Consider the following 27,011-nt stretch of genomic DNA (forward strand, 5'->3'; position numbering starts at 1 on the left):
ATGACGAAAACAACCTCATTAATACCACTTATCCACTTCTCTTTCTACACCATCTTCGTCCTCCTCCTCTTAAGGCATGCAAACTCTAAACTCATCAATGCTGAAGAGCAAGCAATCCTACTCAACCTGAAGCAACACTGGCAAAACCCACAGCCTCTCCGCAACTGGACCTCATCAAACTCCACCTCCCACTGTTCTTGGCCAGAGATCACTTGCTCTGATGGCTCAGTCACCGGAATATCCCTCCTAAACATGAATATCATCGGAACAGTCCCACCCTTCATATGTGACCTCAGCAACCTCACTGCCATTGACTTTTCATTCAACTACATGACGTCTAACGGGTTCCCGGGAGCTTTCTACAACTGCTCCAAACTCGAAACCCTCGACCTCTCGCAGAACAACTTCGTCGGCAAAGTCCCTGATGATATTCACCGGATGGCTGGGCTTCGCCAGCTCAACATTGGAGGCAACAACTTCTCTGGAAACATCCCAGCATCTATCGGGCAGTTAACAGAGCTGAGGATGCTTCAGCTTTTCGCGTGTCAGTTTAACGGTTCTTTCCCGCCAGAAATTGGCAACTTGTCCAATCTTGAAAGTCTAGAATTGGCCTACATGACGGCAATCATGCCAGCAAGGTTGCCTTCGGAGTTCACAAAGTTGAAGAAACTCAAGCATCTTTGGGTGGCAGGCTCAAGTTTGGTAGGAGAAATCCCAAACACAATTGGAGAAATGGCGGCACTGGAGCATTTGGATTTGTCAAGGAACAATCTGAGCGGGAATATCCCGAGCGGTTTGTTTATGCTGAAGAATTTGAGTGTAGTATTCCTTTACATAAACAAATTGTCTGGGGAGATTCCTCACTTGGTGGAGGCTTTAAATATAGATGTTCTTGACCTCTCCGAGAATAACTTGATCGGGTCAATACCCGATGATTTCGAAAGACTCACAAAATTGTCGGGTTTGGCTTTGTTTTTCAATCAATTATCTGGAAAAATTCCAGATAGCATAGGTCGTCTTCCGGGGCTGATAAATTTACAATTGTTTGACAACAATTTATCAGGTACTCTACCTCCGGACCTTGGGAGATATTCTATGCTTGAATTGTTTCGGGTGTCGTCCAATAGTCTTACTGGCCAGCTGCCACAACACTTGTGTTATAATGGAAGGTTGACAGAAGTGGCAGCTTTCAACAACAGCCTCAGTGGTCAACTGCCTAAGTCCCTTGAAAGTTGCAATAATTTGATAGTTCTTGGAGTTAAGAATAATAGGTTTTCTGGGAAAATTCCTATTGGCCTATGGACATTATTGAATTTGAACAAGTTGTTGTTAAGTAACAATTTTTTTACAGATGAGCTTCCTGAGAGATTGTCATGGAATCTTTCTCGATTAGAGATGAGTCACAACAAGTTTTCAGGTAAAATTCCGGTAGGAGTGTCTTCCTGGACGAATTTGGAGTATCTCGACGCCAGCAATAACCTCTTAAATGGCACAATTCCTCAAGAAATAGCAGCCCTTCCTCTTTTAACTACTCTTTTGCTTGATCAAAATCTACTCTCAGGCTCCCTTCCTTCAAAAATTCTGTCATGGAAATCGCTAACTATTCTAAACCTTAGTCGAAATTCAATCTCTGGACAAATTCCAGAGGAATTTGGTTCATTGCCAAGCCTTACTCATTTGGACTTGGCAGAAAACCAACTGTCCGGCGAAATTCCAATGCAACTTGGCCTCCTAGCTGGAAATGGAATTGTTCTCAATCTCTCTTCCAATCATTTGACTGGGAGGATCCCATGTGGATTCCTGAGTGCTGATTATGTAAGAAGCTTCTTGAACAATCCTGGTCTCCGTGCTTCTAGATCATCAATAAACACTGACAAATGCAATTCCAAATCAAGCAAAATTTCGGTTCGATTTCTTGTTTTGATAATATGTTCACTGATAGCAACACTTCTACTACCTTTATTCTTCGTGATCAGAGTTTTCATGAGAAGAAAGCAAGGATCGGATTTGACTTGGAAGCTCACCTCATTCCACAGGCTGAATTTTACGGGATCAGACATTATGTCAGGAATGACAGAAAATAATGTGATAGGCCGTGGTGGATCAGGGATGGTATACCGTGTTCCAGTGAATCCTTCACGTGATATTGCTGCTGTGAATCCTTCATGTGAAATTGTTGCTGTGAAGAGGATTTGGGATAATGGAATTCTAGATCACAAGCTTGAAAAACAATTTTTTGCAGAAGTTAAAATACTCAGTTCAATACGACATTCCAAGATAGTGAAGTTGCTCTGTTGTATCTCCGGTGGTGATTCAAAACTTCTTGTCTACGAGTATTTGGAAAATGGTAGCTTGGATCTATGGCTGCATAGGAAGAGTGGGGCATCAAATGTCGCAGATTCAGTCCAGCAAGTCAACCTGGATTGGCCTAAGAGGTTGCAGATAGCAGTTGGAGTTGCTCAGGGACTTTCCTATATGCACTATGACTGCTTACAACCCATTGTTCATCGAGATGTGAAGTCAAGTAACATCCTTTTAGATTCTGAATTTAATGCAAAAATCGCTGATTTTGGTCTTGCCAAGATGTTGATCAAGCATGCAGAATCTGCTTCAACATCAGCTGTGGCCGGCTCTTTCGGCTACATAGCTCCAGGTGTGTGACATAATAATTTATAAGCTCTAGTTTGATTATGATATTTGTTTCCCCATTTTTTCCAACAGCAGGAGTTTAAGTTTAATTTGTGTTTGTTGTTAACTTGAATGCCAGAGTATGCTCAAACGGGACGAGTTAATAAGAAGATTGACGTGTATAGCTTTGGGGTCGTTCTTCTTGAACTAACAACTGGAAGAACAGCTAGTGAAGGTGATGCAAACAGACCACTTGTCCAATGGGCATGGCGACAGATTCAAGAAGACAAGCCCTTGGTTGATGTCTTGGACGAGGAGGTTAGGGAAACCTGCTACTTTGATGAAATGTGCTTTGTCTTCAAACTTGGAATATTGTGTACATCTACAAAGCCTTCTGAAAGGCCCTCCATGAAAGAGGTTTTGAAGAATCTGCTCCGACCAAACCCAGCTCCAAATCGTGGCTCTTCAGGTCCAAATAGACTGCACAGTGGATCGGGCCAAAGGTCCACCTGTCAAGTATGTGGAAGACTGGGCCACACAGCTTTGGTCTGCTACCACAGGTTTGACCAAACCTATCAAGCTGATGGGCCTAATCTCACAGCTTACACTACTGCCATGTCACAACCTCCGGACCTAAATCGGTACCCAGACATCGATGCTACCCACCACATCACCTTCGACATGAGCAACATTAATATTCACTCAGAGGAATATGATGGCTCCGATCAAATTCAAATGACACCCGTCTGATGCAGGAAAATCAGTAGCTGAATTATTAGATATTAAATTAATGGTATTGTAATCTGAATAAGAATGAAAATAATCGGCCATAAAATTTGGAGATTATTTTCAGAATAATATCTTTTTTTTCTTTCGCTACAAGAATTTTGCTTTGTCATATTTTTGTATTTTTTTTTTTCAAATATTTTTTGTGATGCCACATTTCATAATTACTCAATAATAGCATTTAAAAATTACTTAAGTAAAAACATTATTTGTTCCATTTACAATCAATGTATAAAAAGAATTTTTCTCTCAATTTGGAAAAATTTATTGGTCATAATAGGCGTTAATTCTTGGTGCCAAAATTAATTATTGATTTATCCTGATTCTATTATTTTTGAGGCTAAAGAATATAAAAAGTTGAAGAGGCCCACTTGAATAAAAGATAGAAGATAACCGTTTGAAACATTAGTAAAATAAAAAGAGGTATTTATTTATTTTTAACAGAAATTTCCTCCAAACCAGTCTAAGAAAATATCCTATAACTCATTTAAAAGACTAATGCTACAAGTCCCTTTTGAGTCCCTCTCCAAGAATGATGTGGCTATTAAAATCACCAAGTCCAATGTTGATTTTAATAGTCACATCGTTCTTGGAGGGACTTAAGATGGACACAAGAAGAACTTTTAAAATTACTCAATTTAAAATAGTGCAAAGTGTCTGTAAACATTTAAAAGACACATTAAATTCTTAACCTCATTAATAACAGAGACTAAATGTAATGTGTCTTTTAAATGTTTATAGACACTTAGCACTATTATTTTAAATAAGTTGAAGGATATTTCCTTCAGACTGGTTTGAAGGAATTTCTGTCCTTGGGTATAAGATATTTAGGGTTTAGGATTACCATATCTAAACATGTTTTAGGCCAAGAGTAACTTCACTTTACCCTCCCTTAAATGATGCGCCATTTGCGAATACCCCTCTAATGTTTAAAACCTCTCACTTTGGTATATCAAAATTTCGTTTTGTTCCAAATACCTCATTCCATTAGAATTTTCTGTTAAATCTTAACGAAGAGGTGTAAAATTCCTCAAATGGCCTCATTTTATATATATATATATATATATATATATATATATATATATATTTTTAAAAAAATTCTTGACTCCTGAATTCACCGATGAATATAACCCACGGGTCATTTTATTATTATATATTAAAAAAATTAAAAAGAAATGAAAAAAAGTGACCATCGCGGGTCACTTGGTGACCCACGGTGGGTCGCCAAGGTGACCCACGTCCGGAGGGTCACTTGATTCCTAGTTTGAAAAAGCGGTCACTTTGGTGACCAAAAAAAAAAAAAAAAAAAGCCAATACTCTTTAAAAGCTTCAACAATAATAATAATAAAAAAGGCTTTAATACACATGTAAAAAGATATTTGAAATAGAAATTTTATCTAAGAAAACAAACCCTTTAGAGGATTTTATATATCGTACGTACAAAACATATATATTAAACACGTACTAGTGATAATTGTAGTCCTACACACTAATACAAAATATTTGCTTCTCTAATATTATCATACAACACAACTATCATGATCATATGCCTCCAAAATTGGATGCATCATTATTTTCTAATACCTTCTCACACTTCGAATTCTTACTTGCAACATTATTCTCTTCATAAATGAGCAGCTGGTTGCATCGAAGCAAAACTTTCAAAACCTCTTTCATGGATGGCCTCATAGAAGGCTGTCTACTTGTACAATTGATTCCCAATTTAAAAACACAACACATTTCATCTATGTAACAGAGTTCCTTGACCTCCTCGTCCAAGGCATCAACTATAGGGTTGCCTTCTTGAATGTGTCGCCATGCCCATTCCACAAGAGATGTGTGTTCATCATCATCATAAGCTTTTCTTCCAGTAGCCAGTTCCAGAAGGATAACCCCAAAGCCATAGACGTCGATCTTCTCATTAACTCGCATTGTATGAGCATACTCTGGCGTTCAAGTTAACAACAAATACAAAACTTTTAACTCCAGCTGATGTTCAAAACAAAAAAAAAATGGAAGAAACAAAAATCACAATCAAAATAGAACTTACTAGAAATTTCTAGCTATGTCACGCACCTGGAGCTATGTAGCCGAAAGAGCCAGCTACAACTGACATTGTAGTATATTCTCCCTGCTTGATCAACATTTTGGCTAGACCAAAATCAGCAATTTTTGCATTAAACTCAGAATCTAGTAGGATGTTGCTTGACTTCACATCTCGATGAACAATGGGCTGTGAGCAGTCATGGTGCATATGGGAGAGCCCCTGAGCAGCCCCTACTGCTATTTGTAACCTCTTAGGCCAATTAAGATGGATTGAACCTGAGACTGTTGATTTTCTACTCTTCCTTTGTAACCATAGATCCAGGCTACGGTTTTCCAAATACTCATAGACAAGAAGTTTTGAATTATCACTAGAGATACAACATAGCAACGTCACTATATTGGAATGTCTAATTGAACTCAATATTTTGACTTCTGCAATAAATTCTTTTTCAAGCTTATGTTCTAGCTTTCTGCTATTCCAAATCTTCTTCACAGCAACAACTTCACATACTGGATTGACAGCAACTCGGTATACCTTCCCTGATCCACCGCAACCAATCACGTTTTTTTCTGTCAGTCTTGACAAAATGTCAGATTCTGTGAAATTCAAGCTCTGAAATGGCGTGAGCTTCCACTTCAAATCTAATTCATGCTTCCTGTTCTTGCAAATTCTTATCACTACAAATGAAGCTAATAAACCGAGTAGAACAACTATCACCAAACCTAAAATCCATGCAAGTAATTTGGATGAAGGTTTGCTTGAATTTTGGAGTTTGGAATTGCAGTTGTGAATGTTTAGTGATGGGCTATTAGCGCAGAGACGAGGATTGTTCAAGAAGCTGCTGGCATATGCATCATTTTCGAATTCATTTGGAATCCTCCCAGTCAAATGATTGGAAGAGAGATTAAGTGAAGTGAGCTTTAGGAAGCCAAGTTGCGGTGGAATTTGGCCAGAAAATTGGTTTTCTGACAAGTCCAAATCAGTAAGGCATGGTAAAGAACCGAATTCCTTTGGAATTTGTCCAGAGATTGCATTTCGGCTAAGGTTTAGAGTGGTCAGCGATTTCCATGATAGAATATTTGAAGGAAGAGAGCCTGAGAGTCGATTTTGATCCAGAAAAAGAGTAGTTAAATGAGGGAGAGCTGTTATTTCTTGAGGAATTGTGCCGTTTAAGAAGTTATTACTAGCATCAAGAACCACCAAATTCTTCGAGGAAAACATTCCTACCGGAATTTTACCCGAAAACCTGTTGTGACTTATCCTTAACATTAAAAGATTTCGTGACAATCTCTCAGGAAGCTCACCTGTAAAAGAATTGTTGCTTAACAACAACTTGCTCAAATTGAATAAGGTCCACAGGCCACTAGGAATATTCCCAGAAAACCTATTATTTTTAATGAAAACAATTCTCAAATTATTGCAATTTTCAAGCGACTTGGGTAGTTGACCACTGAGGTTGTTGTCGAAAGCTACAACTCCTACCAACCTTCCATTATCACCCAAGTGTTGTGGAAGCTGGCCAGTAAGCCTATTGGACGCCACCTGAAACTCTTCAAGCATAGAATGCCTCCCAAAGTCTGGAGACAAAGTACCTGAAAAATTGTTGCTAAACAGTTTAAGAACTATCAGTCCCGGAAGACGACTTATGCTATCTGGAATTTTTCCAGATAATTGATTGAAAAACAAACTCAGACCCGACAATTTGGTGAGTCTTCCGAAATCATCGGGTATTGTTCCAGTCAAGTTATTCTCGGAGAGATCAATAACATCCATGTTTGAAGCCTCAACCACCCGAGGAATCTCTCCGGACAATTTGTTTTTGTAAAGGTACACTATACTCAAATTTTTCGGCATAAACAAACCGCTCGGGATATTCCCGCTCAGATTGTTCATTGACAAATCCAAATGCTCCAGTGCCACCATTTCTCCAATCTTGTATGGGATTTCTCCTACCAAATTCGAACCTGCCACCCAAAGATACTTGAGTTTCTTCAACTTTGTGAACTCCGAAGGCAATGTTGTTGTGATCCCCAAAATGTAGGCCAATTCTAGTCGTTCAAGATTGGACAAGTTGCCAATTTCTGGTGGGAAAGAACCGTTAAATGGACACGCGAAAAGCTGAAGTATCCTCAGCTCTGTTAACCGCCCAATAGATGCTGGGATATTTCCGGAGAAGCTGTTGGCTCCAATGTTGAGCTTGCGAAGCCCAGCCATCCGGTGAATGTCATTGGGGAGTGTGCCGGCGAAGTAGTTCTGGGAGAGGTCGAGGTATTGGAGTTTGGAGCAGTTGTAGAGAGCTGTCGGGAACTCATTAGAGGTCATGTAGTTGTATGAAAGGTCAAGGGTTGTGAGGTTGTTGAGGTCACAGATGAAGGGTGGGACTGTTCCGGTGATATTCATGTTTTGGAGGGATATTCCGGTGACCGAGCCATCGGTATTGCAGGTGATGTTTGGCCAGGTACAGTGGGAAGAGTTTGATGAGGTACTCCAACGGCTGAGAGACTCTGGGTTTTCCCAGTGTTGCTTCAGGTTCAGTAGGATTGCTTGCTCTTGATCATTGAGCTGAGAGGTTGCATGGCTGAAGAGGAGAAGGAAGAGGCTTGTGTAGAAAGAGAAATCGATGCATTTTAGAGTTGTTTTCGTCATTAAGATCGTACAGGTGATGTGAAAAGAGCTGCTCATGCTAGAGCCATGCATACGTGAACAATATTGGGAAAAATGGCATTGAACATTCAAGGAAAGGGACTGAATGTTGATCAATGAAAGAGACACTGGGATGGGATTGAGCTGGAATGCTTTCAAAGCTATTCTTCACGTTGCCTAAGTTTTTTCTAGGCAAGGAAAAGCATTGACCTATAAATTAAGTTCTGCAAGTCTTGCTCATGAGCTGCCTATAGGTAATAGGATTAATTGTAGACCAAGACAAAAAATAAATAAACATTGTCTTGTATGGAATTATTAGAAGAGTTAATCCAATGTACTCGTGGATCAGGTTCTCCTATAGTATTTATGGAATTATTAGAAGAGTTAATCCAATGTACTCGTGGATCAGGTTCTCCTATAGTATTTTTAAAATTGTGCATTCTCAATTTACATAATTTAATTAGGCCGTTTTTAAGTATCATAATGCTTAGAAAATGTCACCTATGTGGCATGTTATTAAGACAACTAGAAATAATTTCTCTACAAAAGATTTTCTCTTCACTTTTGAAGAGGAGCTTATTCTTCTCAAAAAAATTCTCAATTACAATATGCTACATTTTTAATAGGTGGCATTTTCCAATCGTTTGGATACTTATAAATAATCTATATTGCATAATTTAAAATCTACAATTTTTTTGTGAAATTATAGGAAATCATAATCCTGTACTCGTTGCCAGGGGAATTCCTTTCAATCAACAACTCGCGCGCAGCAGTTTTGAATGCTAGGAAGACCTGTCTCTTTCCTTTCTCCACTACCCCCTCTTCTTTTTCCAATATATAAGGCCCCATGTTCTCTAATAATTCATCCAGACCTATCCAATTTGACTCATTGACTTATGATATTGAGTTTTTGGAGTATATTTATAACCATAGTATATATGAAAAGGATACTTTGTGTTTAAGTCCCCGTTTACACTGCAAAAATAAGCTTTTGCACTTTGATCTTCTTGCCGGTGAATAAATTGTGAGGGATTGATCTAGCTAGCCTTGAAAAAAAAAAAAAAAAAAACAAAACGACGAGTTGTACAAGGTTTAGAAGGCCACCAACAGACATTTAGTTAGTTAATTTGCTCAACGTGAAAAGAGCTGCCCATGCCAAAGGTCTAGCTACCAATTATTATAACGTGAACAATGGGAAAGATGGAAATTGAAGATTCATGGGAAAGGGACTTTTCTTTTTCTCTGAGCAATGAAAGATACACCATGGAATGGATCGACCAGCACGTCTTTGTTTGGTTAATTTGTGGAAACATGCATGGAAGTTCGACAAATACTGGGGGAAGACTTTGACGAACCTTTTAACTGGCTCATCACGTTTGTTTGTTTCACACACATTTCCAGTCACGTTTTTGTTTGGATGCATACATTTCCAGTCAATCTCTACTTTTCCTTTTTTCTCAAACAACTTTTCCATGCACACTAAAATGATGGTTACCAAACATTAAGAAGAATGAGTATCTCAAAAAGTTGAAATAAAATGATTATTTCTATTCATTTGCAATTATTGACAGAATATGAATGACCAAATGAGAAAGAAATTGGTTGAAGTGATATAAAAGTAAAATTAGTTTTTAATTTTTTGTGAGTGAAAAATAAAGAAAATTGTTTGTTAATGTGAAGAAAGAAATTTGTCATTTTGTAGATAGAAAAGAGAGAGAGAGAGAGAGAGAAAAGGAAAAAGAAGAGGTACCAAACATGGAATATTTAATTGAAATTGAGTAAATTGTAAAGTCTGAATTTGAACTCATGACATCGGAATCTACTACCAGGTTAAATTACTATTTATCTTAAAAATTTAAATTAATAAATATAAATAAATTTAATTATTTAATTGATACTTTAATAATGGAAGTACAAGCGACAAACTCGTCTATTCTTGTCTAACCTAGCTACACAACTTTTCCAAGTGGAATTGTTGTTAGAAAAAAGTTATAAACAGCCGATGAGAGCAACTTTTGTACTACTCTTCCATATCGGCCGTTTGGCTTCTAGATAGCTCCCCGCTTTCCACCCGGGCACTAGTCAAGAAGTCAACTAGTCAACCGGAGTGAGAAAGAAGTTGAGGTTTACAAGGCCATCCATGCGCAGAAATTTATTCTGTCGTTTGCTCAACGTGAAAAGAGCTGCTCATGCTACCAGCTAGCGTGAACATGGAAATTCAAGATTCAAGATTCTCCTTTTTTCTCTGAGAAATATTGAAAGATACAGTACTGAGATGGATCGACCGGCACGTCTTTGTGGAAAAATGCATGGAAATTAATTCGACAAAAACTGGGGGAAGACTTTGACGCACTTTTAACTGGCACATCCACGTTTGTTTAACACACATGATCATTTCCACTCAATTTTTTGTTTGGATGCGCGCATACATTTCCATTTTCCAATCAATCTCCCTGTGCCTGCTTAATTGGTAATTAATTAATCTGATTTGCATACCTTTATTTGAGTTCTGAGTCCAAGCTGTCACACTCTACACGTACCCCTCCAATGAAAATGCAGTGGCTGGAATCCTTGAATATAAATATATATATTTAGTACCAAAGACTAACTTGATCAGTGGATTGTGTTCTTTCTTGATGCTGACATGGCACGATATATGAAAATGATTAGTTTGTCTCACTAGAAGAAGCCTATTGGTAAGAGTAAGACCCTCCCCCTAGGGATCCCCAAAGCCTTCCAGAGAAACACTTGTGTTATTATGTCCAAAGATTAGTACTGGAGAACCATACAACTGCTCCAACCTTCAGTTCTTCATGTTAAACTCATTTTCAAACGATTACAAACATAACACCGAATGAGCCAAGTTAAACTAACACACCTCATCACCTCTCTCTCAATCTTTCTCTGGATGTGTGCATATCTGGGGTGAAACTATTCTCATTTTCCCTCTCTCCCGATTTGAAAAAAAAAAAAAAAGAAAAAGAAAAAAAAAATCTGGGGTGAAACTAGTATTTAGAGTTTTGGAGAGTAAAATTAAAATATTAAAAAATTGGAGGGATAAATTTCTAATTTTAAAAAATTATAAGAACATTTTTTAAAATTTTTGAGAAAACATGGCCCCCATGTATTTCTGCCCTTGCATACCAATCCACCATGCTAATTCTTGCCACCCTGTCACTGGTGCTCTTTCTAGAAGTATGCCAGTGCTAAGGTCAATTGACGGAGTTAATGTTCCATTCTAGGATATTTGACTCTGATATTATGTTAAATTACTAGTTATCCCAAAAGCTTAAACTTATAAGAAGATGTAAATTTAATTACTTAGAGCTTGTTTGGGATTGCATTTGAGAATTAGAGCTTTTAAGTCAAAAAGAGTTTTTGGGCAAAAGCTTCATTTTTAAGCTTTTGCCAAAAGTGCATTATGATCATTTTCAAGCTTTTTGGACCCTTAAAAGTGCATTTAATTTTTTTTACCAAACGAATACTTTTTTCTTCAAACGAATTTTTTGAATATTGAAAGCACTTTTATACCCCTCAAATGCATCTCAAACAGGCCCTTAATCATTAGTTTAAGGGCCATGTCCTGCATCATTCAGTTACCCACAAATAGACTATTGGAGGTGGCCACACCACCCACTTTGTTAAAAGGGTGGTTTGGCTGGTTTGATAACTCAAATCGCCCAATCACTCCCTTTTTATTTTATTTATTTTTATTGACTTATAAGTTTTTTTTTTTTTTTTTTGACATGTCCACATAAAAGAGAAGAATGGATTCGAACTAGTGACCTCCGTTTTATGAGGCATGGTCTCCAGCCAATTAAACAACCCTTTGGAGACATAATATTGAGTTTTGGAGTATATATATATGAAAAATGATACTTTGTGTTTAAATCCCCGTTTACACTAAAAATAAGCTTTTGCACCTCGATCTTATGGTGAATAAATTGTGAGGGATTGATCTAGTCACTTGAACCTTGATATAAAGGAAAAGAAAAAAAAAATAGAAAAGCCAAAACGAGGAGTTGTACAAGGTTTACAAGACCACACACAGATATTTAGGCACTGTTTGGTCAACGTGAAAAGAGCTGCTCATGCTAAAGGTAGGTCTAGCTACCAATTATTATAACGTGAACAATGGGAAAGATGGAAAATCCAATGAAGATTCATGGGAAAGGGACTTCTCCTTTTTCTCTGACGAATGAAAGATGTACACTGGGATGGACTAGCAAGTCTTTGTGGAAACGTGAACAGTATTGGGAAAAATGGCATTGAACATTCAAGGAAATAGACCTTTTTTTTTTGTTTTTTCAGTGCAATGAAAGAGATCGACACTGGGATGGGATTGAGCTGGAATGCTTTCACGGCTATTCTTCACCTTGCCTAAGTTTTTTCTAGGGAAGGAAAAGCGTTGACCCATAAATTAAGTTATGCAAGTCTTGCTGAGCTGCCTATAGGTAATAGGATTGTAGACTTGGACAAAAATAAATAAACGTTGTCTGGTATGGAATTATTAGAAGAGTTAATCCAATGTATTCGTGGATTAGGATCTCTTACAATATTTTTAAAATAGTAGATTTTCAATTTACATAATTTAGGCTGTTTTTAAGTATCATAATGCTTAGAAAATGCCACCTATATATGCGATATGTTATTAAGACAGCTAGAAATAATTTCTCTCTAAAAAAATGTTTTCTCTTCACTTTTGTAGAGAAGTTTATTCTTCTTAAAAAATTCTCAATTATAATATGCTACATTTTTAATAGGTGGCATTTTCCAATAGTTTGGATGGTTATAAACAATCTAAATTGCATAATTTAGAATCTACAATTTTCTATGAAATTATAGGAAATCATAATCCTGTACTTGTGGCCAGAGGGATTTCTTTCAATCAACAACACGCGCGCAACAGTTTTGAATGCAAGCAAGACCTGTCTCTTTCCTTTCTCCACTAACCCCTCTTCTTTTTCCAAGGCATAAGGCCCCATGTTCTCTAATAATTCATCCATACCAATCCAATTTGACTCGTTGACTTATAATATTGAGTTTTTGGAGTATGTTTGTAACCATAGTATATATGAAAAGGATACTTTGTGTTTAAATCCCCGTTTACACTGAAAAATAAGCCTTTGCACCTTGATCGATCTTCTGGTGAATAAATTGTGAGGGATTGATCTAGCAGCTAGCCTTGATAAAATGGAAATAAATGCTAAAGGTCTACCTACCATTAATTATTATAACGTGAACAATGGGAAAGATGGAACTTGAAGATTCAAGGGAAGGGACTTTTCTTTTTCTCTAAGCAATGAAAGTTATGCACCATGCATGGAAGTTCGACAAATACTTGGGGGAAGACTTTGACGAACCTTCTAAGTGGCTCACGTTTGTTTGTTTCACACACATTTCCAGTCAAGTTTTTGTTTGGATGCATCATCTCCAGTCAATCTCTAGCTACTTTTCATTTTTTCAACAACTTTTCCAATATTGTACACTAATAATGATGGTTACCTAGCAATGATCGAAGAACGAGTATCTCAAAAAGTTGAAATAAAATGATTAATATTTCTATTCATTTGCAATTATTGACAGAATATGAATGCCCAATTTTCTTGATCTAAAATGAGAAAAAAATTGATTGATGTGATATAAAGGTGAGTTGATGTGATATAAAAGTAAAATGAGTTTTGAATTTTTTGTGAGTGAAAAATAAAGAAAATTGTTTGTTAATATGAAGAAAGAAATTTGACATTATGTAGATAGAAAAGAGAGAGAGAGAAAAGAAGAGTAGGGTACCGAACATGGAATATTTAATTGAAATTGAGTGAATTGTGAAGTCTAAATTTGAACTCATGACATCAGAATCTACTATCAGATTAAATACTACTTATCTTAAAAGCATAAGTTAATAAAAATAAATAAATTATTTATTTAATAATGCATGCACAAGTGACAAGCTCAATAATGCATGCACAAGTACTGACAAGCTCGTCTATTCTCGTCTAACCTACACAACTTTTCCAAGTGGAATTGTTGTTAGAAAAAAGTTATAACAATTCACTCAATTTGATCATATAATTTATTCTGTCGTTTGCTCAACATGAAAAGAGCTGCTCATGCTATCTATTATAGCTAGCGTGAACCACGGGCCGGAAAGATGGAAATTGAAGATTCAAGAGGGAAAGGGACTTGTTCTTTTTCTCTGAGCAATGAAATTAAGATACACTGAGATGGATCGACCGGCACGTCTTTGTGGAAAAATGCATGGAAATTAATTCGACAAAAGCTGGGGGAAGACTTTGACGCACTTTTAACTGCCACATGCACGTTTGTTTAACACACATGATTTCCACTCTATGTTTTGTTTGGATGCGCGCATACATTTCCATTTTCCAATCAATCTCCCTGTGCCTGCTTAATTGGTAATTAATTAATCTGATTTGATCGAGTCCAAGCTGTCACGGTACTCTACACCTACTATACCCCTCCAATGAAAATGCAGTGGCTGGAATCCTTGAATATAAGTATATTTAGCACGAAAGACTAACTTGAGTGGATTGTGTTCTTTCTTGATGCTGACATGGCACGATATATGAAAATGATTAGTTTGTCTCACTAGATGATGCCTATTGGTAAGAGTAAGACCCTCCCTGTAGGGATCCCCGACCAAAGCCTTCCAAAGAAACACTTGTGGTATTATGTCCAAAGATTACTGGAGAACCAAACAACAGCTTGATCTAATTGAGCTTATGACCACCTAATCTGAAGAGTGTTTGTTCATTCTCACAAACATTAAAGCAACCCAAGAAAAAAAAAATAACAGTTTTGTTGAGTTTTAGTATTGGCAAATCCGGCCAGTGTCAAAAAATATTAAGTTGTAAGGTTTTGATTTTGAGTTACGTCGGTTTAAGTGCGGTTCAAGAAAAAGTTGAAATTGAAGTTTTAGAAGGCTTTGATCGCAACCTTGATCGATTGCAACTCATTTGAACAAACCAGTGCATCATGTTTTAATACTAAAATCTGAGAGGTTCGATCATATATATAGCATGATTGAAGATGTGTATCGGTGTTTCCTACTTAAAACCGAGAGCCTTGATCGCAGTTTCGATCCAATTTCTCAGCCTTCTATGCCATGAGAATCATGCAACTCCTCATTTGAGGCTGGAATTATAGACACTGTTGAGGGTCTCAAACGTGGTGAATGAAATGGGCCATATTTTTCAGGGTTTTTTGAATTTTGGTGTCACTCATCAGCCCAACGTACGTTTATTCATGGCAAGCTCGTGAAGAGCAAGCATGTGTCTATGTTACTATGTCACAAAAAGCCATCCCTTCCATTTAATGTAAGTTTATCTCTTTCTAATAATTTAAATTTTTAGGATAAGTGGTAATTTAATATGGTATCAGAGTCAAATCTTATGAGTTCGAACATTGACTCCGTTATTTACTTCCAATTTCAATTAAATATTTCACGTGTTGAACCTCATCTAATAAAAGAGAATTTGACTCCACACATGATGAGGGTCTTAAAGTAATGATTAAGTGATTAAATTTTTCACTTTCTGTTAATTTAAACTTTCAGAACAAATAGTAATTTAACAATGAAACAGATCGAGCTGAAAAGCAGCACCAACCACGACGAAATATAAACAACACCCAAATCAGGAAGAAACCAAAGGTGAACTAAAATCCACAAGCCAGAGTTATAGCCACCCACAAAGCAAATATGCATGGTTAGACATGCATACCCCAAGAACTGAAAATGCATGTATTAACAAATATAAGAACTGATCACAAAATAATCATCCTGCACCACCGGTGGCAAGCTCGTCTTTTCTCATCTATCTAGCTTACACAACTTTTGTACTCTCCCATCCATAATTAGCTTCTAGATAGCCTCCCCCTTCCTACTCCTGCAGTAGTCAAGCAGTCAACTAGTCAGTCAACCACTGGTAAAGAACTTGGTAGTCTGATTTGCATATCTAGTCCCATGGCTGTCACATTCCACACCCCTTCAGTGGATTTTGTTCTTTCTTGATGTGCTAACATTTCGTGACAAATGGCATGATGAAATTGACTAGAAGGAGCCAATTGTAGTGGAAATGTACTATTCACCTCCTCTAACTGTTTGTGGTCGTTAATTGCTCGTTTTTCAAATTCAAACTCAAAGATCATATGGACTTAGTGATAAAGAAAGGCAGCAGGCTGATCATAATTAAGTTTCATCGTGATTTGTCTATAATACAAAGATCCATATTTATAAGGGTAGTGTCCAAATATTTGATTACAATCACCTCATAATAGAGAATATTTGATATCAACATAATTATGAAATATACGGAAAATATTATATATTTTTCGCATATTCTAACATCCCCTCAAATTCAAGATGTAATATTTTGGAACTTTGAATTTGAAATCAGAAACAATAATAACGACAGTGGTGGAGGCGAGAATGGGCCGTAGATAGTGGCAACTGCCGAAGGAGATAGAGGCTGGTGAGTACCTAACAACGGCAGCAGATGATGGCTGGTGAATGCAGATTCAAAAGAGCCGATAACTGGACAAACTCCAAAAGGGGTCGACAATGGGCCAGGACTTACAATGAGCCAAACTTCAAAGGCCGAAAAATGGGCCAAAATTAAAAAAATGGCCGACTATGGGCCAAAACGCCGACAATGGGCCAAAAAAAAATTAGCCCACTTGGGCGGCTATCAGGTTGGCATACCTAACCTGACTCGCGCGTGAGGGTGCGTTCGTGGTCGTTTTGGGCTCATTTCAGTTGATCTAGAACGAGTGGCAAAAGTTATAGTGGATGGCGTGACAACTAGAGTGATTGATGGAATGTGGTGGCATGTGGCAAAATCGACAAAAGCTTTGGATGGAGCGTGGTGCCTGGAGGCGGCACGTGATTATTGAAGGCCATAAGAAAGTTTGATAACTCAAGTCACCCAATCACTCTTCTGTTTTTATTTTTTTTATTTTTTTTGACTTAAATTAATATTGAGTTTTGGAGTATATATGAAAAGGTACTTTGTGTTTAAATCCCCGTTTACACTGAAAAAGAACTTTCGCACTTTGATCTTCTGGAGAATAAATTGTGAGGGATTGATCTAGTCACTTGAACCTTTATATAAAGGAAAAAAAAAAAAAAAAAAAAAGCCAAAACGAGGAGTTGTAATGTTGTATAACGTTTACAAGGCCACCCACACATATTTAGGAACTGTTTGGTCAACGTGAAATTAAAAGAGCTGCTCATGCTAAAGGTAGGTCTAGTTACCAATTATTATAACGTGAACAATGATGGAAAATGAAGATTCATGGGAAAGGGGCTTCTCTTTTTTCTCTGACGAATGAAAGATGTACACTGGGATGGACTAGCAAGTCTTTGTGGAAACTGCATGAAAGTTCGACAAATACTGGAGCCTGAAGGAAGACTTTGACGCACTATTAAAGTACTGGCTCACGTTTGTCTGTTTCACACATAATTTCCAGTCAAATTTTTGTTTGGATGCATACGTTTCCAGTCAACTTGTATTTAGAATGGTGATTTTTTATTTTAAAAATAATAACTAAGACAGGTGGCTGGAAAAATTAACTATGGTTATTCTATTTAGACGTGATGAAAATAGAATTTACTCATTGAGATTTGCATAGGAAAAGTCTAAACAGTAAGAACCAGAAGCGCTCCCTCAAATTCAATAGAGCCGTGCAACAAGGTTTTTAATTTTTTTTAATTTTCTTTTTTGAATAAATTGAAAAAACAAGCCCAGACTTCAAACACACCTAAAAGTGTAGTTGAATAAGTGTTTACCAATTAATGCAGAATTTAAAAAATATAAGCCACACTAATAGTAACCATTATAATGAAAGCAATGAATTAATCAACGCAACAAATTTTGGTGACAAAATGGAAACCTTTTGAAGAACTTTCAAAAAGTAAAACTACTTTAAGACAACCTACCTAAAAAATCAATCAATTATAGAGGAAATAGAGTAACAAGAAACTCACTCGTACAAAACCTTTATAATTAACACTCCATTTTTTTTTAGATTTTTTTTTTTTTTGGTGTCTCTCATCGGTCATGGCAAGCTCGTGGAGAGCAAGCATGTGTCTCTGTTATGATGTCACAAAAAGCCATCCCTTCCATTAAATGTAAACTTGTTTGTCTGAAAATATGACCATTTTAACTTAAAGTTTGTTTGGTTTGGAGTTTCAAAATATTGAGCATCAAGTAAAATCACCGTTAAGGCTGTTTTTCTTATTCCTATTTGCATATGGAAAAAGTAGGAAAAATCAAGAAGTTGGGGTTGTAATGAAAACAGAATCATTCAAATTACTCGTCCTTTTTCATCATCATCTTTTTCTTTTTCTTCTACTTTCTAGGATACATACAGCTAAATCAAGGAGCTCGAAACCTGAATCTGTCTAGACTTGCTAGCAGAGATGATAGTAAGCATAAGTAAGAAGGAGAGAGACAAGTAAGAGAGTATGACAGAAGTCGTCATTTTGTTACAGAATTTGCCAAAGTGATCACAAATTGGAGTCCAACCCGCATGGCTGTTCCCATACCGTCCGATGAACCCTTCAGCTGTCGCAGCCGCGCACCCGGCAAGAACCAACGACATCATAAACTGTCACATTCAAAACCAGAAGTTAATTGTCAGACATTTTTCCTGAAATATTTGTAATTGGGGACTTAAAAAAAGAACAAAAAGAACCATACCAAATCATGTAGGAACAAGTAGTAGTGGTTGGAAGGGTTTGGGCCTTGACGACAGAAAAATAAGACAAAGAGCAAGGACAGCAGAACGAAGGCACATGCGACAGCATTTGCAAAAGCAAAGAACCTGCAAATGGAAGGTTGAATAAGCAAATATGGCCTCCATAATTAAGTGGTTTTTTTTCTTGTTCTGCTTTTATTTTGTGTTTTATCTTACTTGCAAGTAGAGGAGTAGCTATATCGAGCATCGAAGGTGATGCCAAAAATCTCTGTCGATTGCCTGCTAGTGAGCATCACCCATGTTGCAGCCAATGCAGTCGCAATTACCAAAATTCTCAAGCCAATTTGGACTCCAAGGACAATCTTTTGGGTTTTCTTAGGTGGGTTCTGTGGAAATTTGGATTCAGTGCCATCCATTATGAGATTTATCAGGAAAAAAAAAAAAAAAGCTGTAGAAGGCAGAGCAAAAACAAAGCAGGAGCAGGGGAGATATACAGAGGCAATTAAAGAAGTGCTAGAGCAGATGAAAGGATACAGAGAAAGAGGGTGAAGTCAATGGGCGTCTTTATGGAAGAGAAGACGTGAGGAATCTTTCTAGGCAACATTGATGATCCCATTTGGCTAAGATCTTTGGATTGGAATTGGAAGCAGAACTTGGCCTTTGGGATAAGGATGCAGAGCATTAGATGAATTTACTGTGATGATTTTCGCCAAAAATAGGCTTAACAGTGGACTAGGTTACAATTACCAAAACAAAAAAGTTATAATTAATTTTCCTTGAAAACCAATAAATGAAGAGAAAAAGAAGATTAATGGGTTGATTTGAATGTAGTAACGGATGTTCCTCAATCCTCATGCATTTAAATACTACAAACTTCCACTCAGACCCATAACAAAATTGCCAGAGATTTTGTAAGCTTCCTCGTAAATTGTATTGACTGCATATAAAATGGATAAGGATCTTCAACAATTGTTACTTAGATTTTAGTAATTTGAGCATGACTTTAAAGAGTTTACATAAAACTCATATGCCTGAATAGGTAGTTGGACAATCCCGAATTTATTTGGGCAAAAAATTGGTTAAGATTCCAATCCGATAAAATAGCTTAGCCAACTTTGACACGGTAATCAATTTGTGTCCAGTGAAATGGGTCCACAAGCGAGTGGTGTGGTGCAGAACGCATGCTGGCAACCACCTCCGGAAGGGTGGACTAAGGTAAACTGGGATATTAGTCTGGACGCGAGGCTGGTTGGGAGTTGGGATAGTAATGCAGAACCAAGCAGGGAGAGTTATTGCAGCATAAAGTTTCACAAAGGTGGGCTCACCAGACCCAAGTTCGGCTGAGGAAGTGGGAGCATATCTTGCAGTGTGTTTATGGCATTTATGCCAAGAACTGGGATTACAAAACATTATTTTGGAAGGAGATGCTCAAAGTTGTAGTGAAAGGGATCTGTCCAAAGGAAATGAATTTGTCAAGGTTTGGGCATATAGTGACAAACATACATAGGATCCTTAATTTCCTCAGAGGACGGCAATGTTTATTTGTAAGTAAAGACCTTAATATAGCGGCCCATCACCTAGCGAATGTGGCAAAACAAAATGTCATGGATAAAGTTTGGACTCCTGATTGTATTCGTGATGTTGATTGATGGAGTATTTATGCTCCATTTGTTTTTGAGTTATTATATGACAACCAATATTTTCTTTCACAAAAAAAAAAAACAAAAACAACTTAAGTGTTGCTAAAGTATTGTTACTTTGACTACAAGGCCTTTATAAACTGATGCAGCAGTTTACGTGACATTTACCACATGAATCACTAAAATGTAGATTACCATGTGACATGTATTTTCATAAAATAAGTTTATAAGATACTTGTAGTAAAAGGAGGTCTTACACGTCAAGTTTGTACCTAGAATCCCAATCCTTTATTTATTTTGATTGAAGTGACGTGATCATTTGAAACCCTAAGGTGTGTTCGGTAAAAGATTGTATTTTGAATTTTTATCTAAATAGTAATAAAAAAATGATTAATCTAATATAAAGTAGATAAACGCTTTGAATTTTTTGTATAGAATTTTTTTTTTAATATAAAATTAATATAAAAAATAAAAATGTTGAAAAGTTTTTTTTTTAAAAAATTGGAACCTTTTGCCGAACAGAGCCTAATTTTGTTTTGTTGGATGAGACAAGGCACATATTGTTTAATTTATTGTTAATGGACTTGACTTAAAAATTTAAATTTTATCCCCACCTATAAAAGTCTTTTAAGCCACGATTTTCACGATTGGGTACCCCTAGAATGTTATTTTATTTTAAAGTTATTTTCAAAAGTTTTTTACTTGGTCACTAAATCTCTATTAATTTTTATTTATTTATGCTTGGTTGGATTGTTCTGAAAATTGTCGTGGTTGCAAAAATTTTAAATTGTTGTGATTGTGATTGTTTGGGTCGTTGTATGTTTTTATATGTTCCGTGGTGAAGACTCGTGGAGGACTTGACTTGACTTGACTTGACTTAAGTTAGAGCCGATCTATACGTTTATAGACTCCGATAATTAACCCACTCAACCCTTTTAATATTTAATTACGTGTCCGATAATTTCAACCAACCCAAAGAAATCCGGACTAGGATAATGATGAAGCCTCAAATAGAAAAAGAAAAAGAGGATGGCATCAAATAGAAAAGATTCTAAAGCAGATCCAGTCAGAAATTTAAATATAAATAGGAAAGTCTCTGAATTTTTAAAAAATTAATGTTTAAATTTTCAAATTAGTAAAATGATAATAAATAACTATTAAGAATATTAAAATATAAATATATATATATATATATATATATATATATATATGCAAGAGAAGAGATGACATTTGACACTTATTAAAGTTGGTTGAAAAAAATTTCCTTCAAATTGATTTGCATGAAATTTCTGTCATAAAAATAAATACTTCAAACCATTATTATTCAAACGGAAAAGAATTCACTCAAATTTTCTATGCAAATTTATTAGCCTATTTTAGATGGAATAGACGGGCATTTTAGTATTAGGTTTGTTAAGCATCTTGCCTCCACTTGATTACTGAGTTCGTTCAACATATATCTCAGCTTAATCACGAGATTGTTGAGTGAAACCCCCATTTAACGCCATGCGTGGGTTGACTTGCTCGAGAACAAGATCTAATATGAAAATCTTCAAGAACAAGCAAAAGTATTGCAAATAACAAATAAGTATGAGTAAACCTTGAATTCGGACCATCTGCAAAAGGCAGCCCCCACTCACAAACTAAGATTTAAGCAAACACAAAACAAATTCACAAAAATATCATACACCCATACACTATATTTTGAGCTCAAAAAGGCGGGTCACTCCAGATCTGTGGGGCGGGTCACGGCCAGACCTGTGGGTCTGGCCGTGAGTTACTTTCTCCGGTGCCAGAGTCAATTTTTTCTGCCTTTAGGGTGATAAAATCCCTAAAGGATTCACTTTCTACCTCTAGGTTTTAGTTTTGAATCAAAAAACGAGTTTTGAGGCATTAGAATCGGGTTGTGATCCTGGTTACGATGGTTACAGGCGGGTTTTGAGACGGGTCACGCCAGACCCACAGCGTTGTGGGTCCGGCGAGACCCACGATGTGGGTCTGGCGGCAGGGGTGAGAGGTTTTTGGTCTTTTTGTTTTTCACTCTGATTTACTGTTTTTGTTCTCCCTTTAGTTTTTTGCAATTTTTTTGAAATGGTGATGTGTCAAATGGAGATTGGAGGCTGTAAAACAACCCTTTTACAAATGGTCCTGACCCAAGGGGCACTCAATAAGTATATTTCGAACGATTAAACAGATGGCGTGGGTCTGGTCGGACCCAAGGCTGGGTTTGGCAGCAGGGGTGAGGGGTTTTTGGTCTTTTTGTTTTTTACTTTGATTTGCTGTTTTTGTTCTCACTTTAGTTTTTTGCAATTTTTTTGAAATGGTGATGTGTTAAATGAAGATTGGAGCCTGTAAAATAGCCTTTTTACATATGGTCCTAACCCAAGGGGAACTCAATAAGTATACTTCGATGGATTAAACTTTGCTGCTAAAACTGATGAATTGTATTTCCAATAATAAAAAAAAATGTTTGATACACATGAAAAAAACTATTTGAAATAGTTATTTTATTGATATGATTAGGATAACTAGAATGAAAAAGCCCTCATCCAACATGCTATCTCATAAGCTTTCTTTACTTAACTCCACCTTTGAAATGGAAGTCCCCATTTTCCCTGATCGAAATCATGTTGAACGTACGTAAGTTTTCCTAGTGGATTTTTTTTTTTTTTTTTTTTTTTTTTTTTTGAATTGAACAAGGAAAATATTTACAGGGGAGATTCCTTTCCACTCCTGATTCAAAAGAAAGAAGGACGAGATGATCCTGAAAATAGAAATGGGGTGGGTTCCCCAACAACATACCAAAAACGAAAAACAACAAGAAATATAAATAAATTATAGAAAATAGGTTAAACAAGTAATTCAGCCCTCTTAAGAGGTAACACAAGGCGGTTACAGAAGTAAAATGGGTACAGATTCAAGCGAGCCTATTTGAACCCTCAATAGGAACGAGTACCCTCTGAGAAGAGGTTGAAACCGAATAAGCACTGTGCCAACAGATAAAGAGAGTCCAAGATAAATTCGGTTATAAAAGTCTCCGCTGTAAGATGAATGCGAGAGGATGTCAAAGCATCAAACAGTGGATGTCAAAGTTGCATGAGCAATATTCTTCTCTCCGTAAACGAGCGTTTGGTTGCATCGGAGCAAAATCTTCAAGACCTCTTTCATGGACGGCCTGGTTAAAGGCGATGCACCTGTACAAATGATTCCAAGTTTGAAAACACCGTACATTTCATCCAAGTAACAAAGTTCCTTCACCTCCTCATCCAAGCAGGCATCAACTACATGCCTGCCTTCTTGAAAGTGTCGCCATGCCCATTCTACAAGGGATGTGTGTTCATCACCATTATCACACGCTTTTCTTCCAGTTGTAAGCTCCAGCAGGATAACCCCAAAGCTATAAACGTCAATCTTCTCATTGACTCGTGTCGTGTGAGCATACTCTACAGCTCAAATTAACCACCAAAAAAAAAAAACTAAAATTGCTGCTGATGGAAAAAAGGAGACAAACCAAAATTATAATCAAAATGAAACTTGGAAAACTTTATGTCAATCACCTGGTGCTATGTAGCCATAAGAGCCAACCACAGCTGACATCGTAGCAGATTGTCCATGCTTGATCAACATCTTGGCTAGACCAAAATCAGCAATCTTTGCATTAAACTCTGAGTCTAATAGAATGTTGCTTGACTTAAGATCTCGATGAACAATGGGTGGTGAGCAGTCATGGTGCATATAAGAGAGTCCCTGAGCAGCCCCAACTGCTATCTTCAACCTCTTAGGCCAATCTAGGACGACATGCTGGACTGAACCTAAGACAGTTGATGCTCTGCTACTCGTCCCATGCAGCCATAGATCTAAGCTACGATGCTCCAAATACTCGTACACAAGAAGTTTTGAATGATCATTGAAGATACAACAGCGCAACTTCACAATATTGGTATGTTGAATTGAACTTAGAATTTTAACTTCTGCAAGAAAATGTTTTTCAAGCTTCTGTTCTAGCCTTTTGGTATTCAAAATCCTTTTCACAGCAACAATTTCACGTGGAGGATTGACAACAACACGGTATACCTTCCCTGATCCACCAGAACCAATCACGTTATTTTCTATGATTCCTGGCAAAATGTCAGATTCTGTGAAATTTAGCCTCTGGAACGGGGTGAGCTCCCACTTTAAATCCATTAATCCATGCTTTTTCTTCAAACAATTTCTAACCACGAAAAATGAAGCTGCCGAACCTAGTAGAATTGCTATCATCGGACCTATAATCCAAGCAAGTAACGTGGATGAAGTTTTGCTTGAATTTTGGGGTTTGAAATTGCATTTGGAAATATTGTTTAGTGATGGCCAATTAGCACAAAGACGAGGATTGTTCAAGAAGCTGTTGGCATATGCACCATTTTCGAATGCACTTGGAATCCTCCCAGTCAAATGATTGGAAGAGAGATTGAGTGAAGTGTGCGTTAGGAGGCCAAGTTCTGGTGGAATTTCGCCAAACAGTTGGTTTTCTGAGAGGTCCAAAACAGTAAGAACTGGTAAAGAACCAAATTCCTCTGGAATTTGTCCAGAGATTGCATTTTGCCTAAGGTTTAGAGTAGCCAACGATTTCCAAGATAGAATATGTGATGGAAGGGAGCCTGATAATCGGTTTTGATCAAGTAAAAGAGTTGTTAAACAAGAAAGAGCTGTTAGTTCTCGAGGAATTGAACCGTTTAAGAGGTTATTGCTGGCGTCGAGATACTCCAAGTTCCTCGAGGAAGACACTCCCACCGGAATTTTACCTGAAAACTTGTTGTGACTCATCTCTAATCGAGAAAGATTCCATGACAATCTCTCAGGGAGCTCACCTGTAAAAGAATTATTACTTAACATCAACTTGTTCAAATTCAATAATGTCCATAGGCCACTAGGAACATTCCCAGAAAACCTATTATTCTCAACTCTAAGAACTAGCAAATTATTGCAACTTCCAAGGGACTTGGGTAGTTGACCACTGAGGCTGTTGTTGAAAGCTACCACTTCTGTCAACCTTCCATTATAACACAAGTGTTGTGGCAGCTGGCCAGTAAGACTATTGGACGACACCCGAAACAATTCAAGCATAGAATATCTCCCAAGGTCCGAAGGTAGAGTACCTGATAAATTGTTGTCAAACAATTGTAAATTTATTAGCCCCGGAAGACGACCTATGCTATCTGGAATTTTTCCAGATAATTGATTGAAAAACAAAGCCAAACCCGACAATTTGGTGAGTCTTTCGAAATCATCAGGTATTGACCCGATCAAATTATTCTCGGAGAGGTCAAGAACATCTATATTTAAAGCCTCCACCAAGCGAGGAATCTCCCCGGACAATTTGTTTATGTAAAGGTACACTACACTCAAATTCTTTAGCATAAACAAACTGCTCGGGATATTCCCGCTCAGATTGTTCCTTGACAAATCCAAATGCTCCAGTGCCGTCATTTCTCCAATCGTGTTTGGGATTTCTCCTACCAAACTTGAGCCTGCCACCCAAAGATGCTTGAGTTTCTTCAACTTTGTGAACTCCGAAGGCAACCTTGTTGGCATGATTGCCGTCATGTAGGCCAATTCTAGACGTTCAAGATTGGACAAGTTGCCAATTTCTCGCGGGAAAGAACCGTTAAACTGACACGCGAAAAGCTGAAGTATCCTCAGCTCTGTTAACCGCCCGATAGATACTGGGATGTTTCCAGTGAAGCTGTTGCCTCCGATGTTGAGCTGGCGAAGCCCAGCCATCCAGTGAATATCATCAGGAACTTTGCCGACGAAGTTGTTCTGCGAGAGGTCGAGGGTTTCGAGTTTGGAGCAGTTGTAGAAAGCTCCCGGGAACCCGTTAGACGTCATGTAGTTGAATGAAAAGTCAATGGCAGTGAGGTTGTTGAGGTCACAGATGAAGGGTGGGACTGTTCCGGTGATATTCATGTTTGGGAGGGATATTTCGGTGACTGAGCCATCGGAGCAGGTGATCTCTGGCCAAGAACAGTGGGAGGAGGAGTTTGATGGGGTCCAGTGGTAAAGAGGCTGTGGGTTTTGCCAGTGTTGCTTCAGGTTGAGTAGGATTGCTTGCTCTTCAGCATTGATGAGTTTAGAGTTTGCATGCCTGAAGAGGAGGAGGACGAAGATGGTGTAGAAAGAGAAGTGGATAAGTGGTATTAATGAGGTTGTTTTCGTCATGTCGAGGTTGAGTTCGTCACTTCTGGTTTGAAGTTTGAACTCTGCTCAACGATGGTTGCTTCATGAGACGAAGCAGGTGAAACCACATGCAATATATAAAGACGCGAAAACCCATTGTTTGAAAAACAATCATTTTCCCTTTTTTAATTACTCTTCTCAAAGTCTATAAACTAGATTTATCAGATAATAATTAATTTAATAAGAGTTTTTTTTTTTTTAAGAATATTTAGTAAGAGTTTTGAATTCATCCTTAATTAGCCTTACCCTTATATAATATATTTTAAATAAATAATATATTTATTATTTATATAATATTATATCTCTATCTCTCTAATGCTGATGGCACA

At 37.3% G+C, this 27,011-nt stretch overlaps 4 protein-coding genes across 4 annotated transcripts; 1 reads left to right on the plus strand and 3 right to left on the minus strand.

The window, feature by feature from the left end:
- On the plus strand, positions 1-3,378 carry LOC132165208 (uncharacterized). The gene is made up of 2 exons (XM_088511757.1): positions 1-2,653; positions 2,768-3,378. The coding sequence occupies exons 1-2, from the start codon at positions 1-3 to the stop codon at positions 3,376-3,378; spliced, it is 3,264 nt and encodes a 1,087-aa protein (XP_088367883.1).
- A 1,522-nt stretch (positions 3,379-4,900) lies between these two features.
- LOC132165207 (uncharacterized) lies at positions 4,901-8,107 on the minus strand. Its single transcript, XM_059575696.2, has 2 exons — positions 5,491-8,107; positions 4,901-5,360 (listed from the first exon to the last, which is right to left on the minus strand). The coding sequence occupies exons 1-2, from the start codon at positions 8,105-8,107 to the stop codon at positions 4,957-4,959; spliced, it is 3,021 nt and encodes a 1,006-aa protein (XP_059431679.2). The 3' UTR covers positions 4,901-4,956.
- Positions 8,108-18,426: 10,319 nt separating this feature from the next.
- LOC132166548 (CASP-like protein 1F1) lies at positions 18,427-19,341 on the minus strand. The gene is made up of 3 exons (XM_059577386.2): positions 19,040-19,341; positions 18,826-18,949; positions 18,427-18,733 (listed from the first exon to the last, which is right to left on the minus strand). Exons 1-3 carry the CDS (start codon positions 19,237-19,239, stop codon positions 18,497-18,499), a joined length of 561 nt encoding a protein of 186 aa, XP_059433369.2. The 5' UTR covers positions 19,240-19,341; the 3' UTR covers positions 18,427-18,496.
- A 3,933-nt stretch (positions 19,342-23,274) lies between these two features.
- LOC132166414 (uncharacterized) lies at positions 23,275-26,670 on the minus strand. Its single transcript, XM_059577217.2, has 2 exons — positions 24,021-26,670; positions 23,275-23,906 (listed from the first exon to the last, which is right to left on the minus strand). Exons 1-2 carry the CDS (start codon positions 26,662-26,664, stop codon positions 23,536-23,538), a joined length of 3,015 nt encoding a protein of 1,004 aa, XP_059433200.2. The 5' UTR covers positions 26,665-26,670; the 3' UTR covers positions 23,275-23,535.
- Positions 26,671-27,011: the final 341 nt, after the last annotated feature.

Source organism: Corylus avellana, chromosome 11 (genome assembly GCF_965113065.1).
Source record: "Corylus avellana chromosome 11, dhCorAvel1.hap1.2, whole genome shotgun sequence".
Classification (NCBI taxonomy): Eukaryota; Viridiplantae; Streptophyta; class Magnoliopsida; order Fagales; family Betulaceae; genus Corylus; species Corylus avellana.

Bases quoted from the DNA above. Each gene is read 5' to 3' on its own strand.
- LOC132165208 (XM_088511757.1), top strand. From the start codon at position 1: ATGACGAAAACAACCTCATTAATACCACTTATCCACTTCTCTTTCTAC. The intron at 2,654-2,767 runs GTGTGTGACATA...CTTGAATGCCAG, and splicing joins TTTCGGCTACATAGCTCCAG to AGTATGCTCAAACGGGACGA.
- LOC132165207 (XM_059575696.2), bottom strand. From the start codon at position 8,107: ATGACGAAAACAACTCTAAAATGCATCGATTTCTCTTTCTACACAAGC. The intron at 5,361-5,490 runs GTGCGTGACATA...CTTGAACGCCAG, and splicing joins TTTCGGCTACATAGCTCCAG to AGTATGCTCATACAATGCGA.
- LOC132166548 (XM_059577386.2), bottom strand. From the start codon at position 19,239: ATGGATGGCACTGAATCCAAATTTCCACAGAACCCACCTAAGAAAACC. The intron at 18,950-19,039 runs GTAAGATAAAAC...TTCCATTTGCAG, and splicing joins AGCTACTCCTCTACTTGCAA to GTTCTTTGCTTTTGCAAATG. The intron at 18,734-18,825 runs GTATGGTTCTTT...TGAATGTGACAG, and splicing joins ACTTGTTCCTACATGATTTG to TTTATGATGTCGTTGGTTCT.
- LOC132166414 (XM_059577217.2), bottom strand. From the start codon at position 26,664: ATGACGAAAACAACCTCATTAATACCACTTATCCACTTCTCTTTCTAC. The intron at 23,907-24,020 runs GTGATTGACATA...TTTGAGCTGTAG, and splicing joins TTATGGCTACATAGCACCAG to AGTATGCTCACACGACACGA.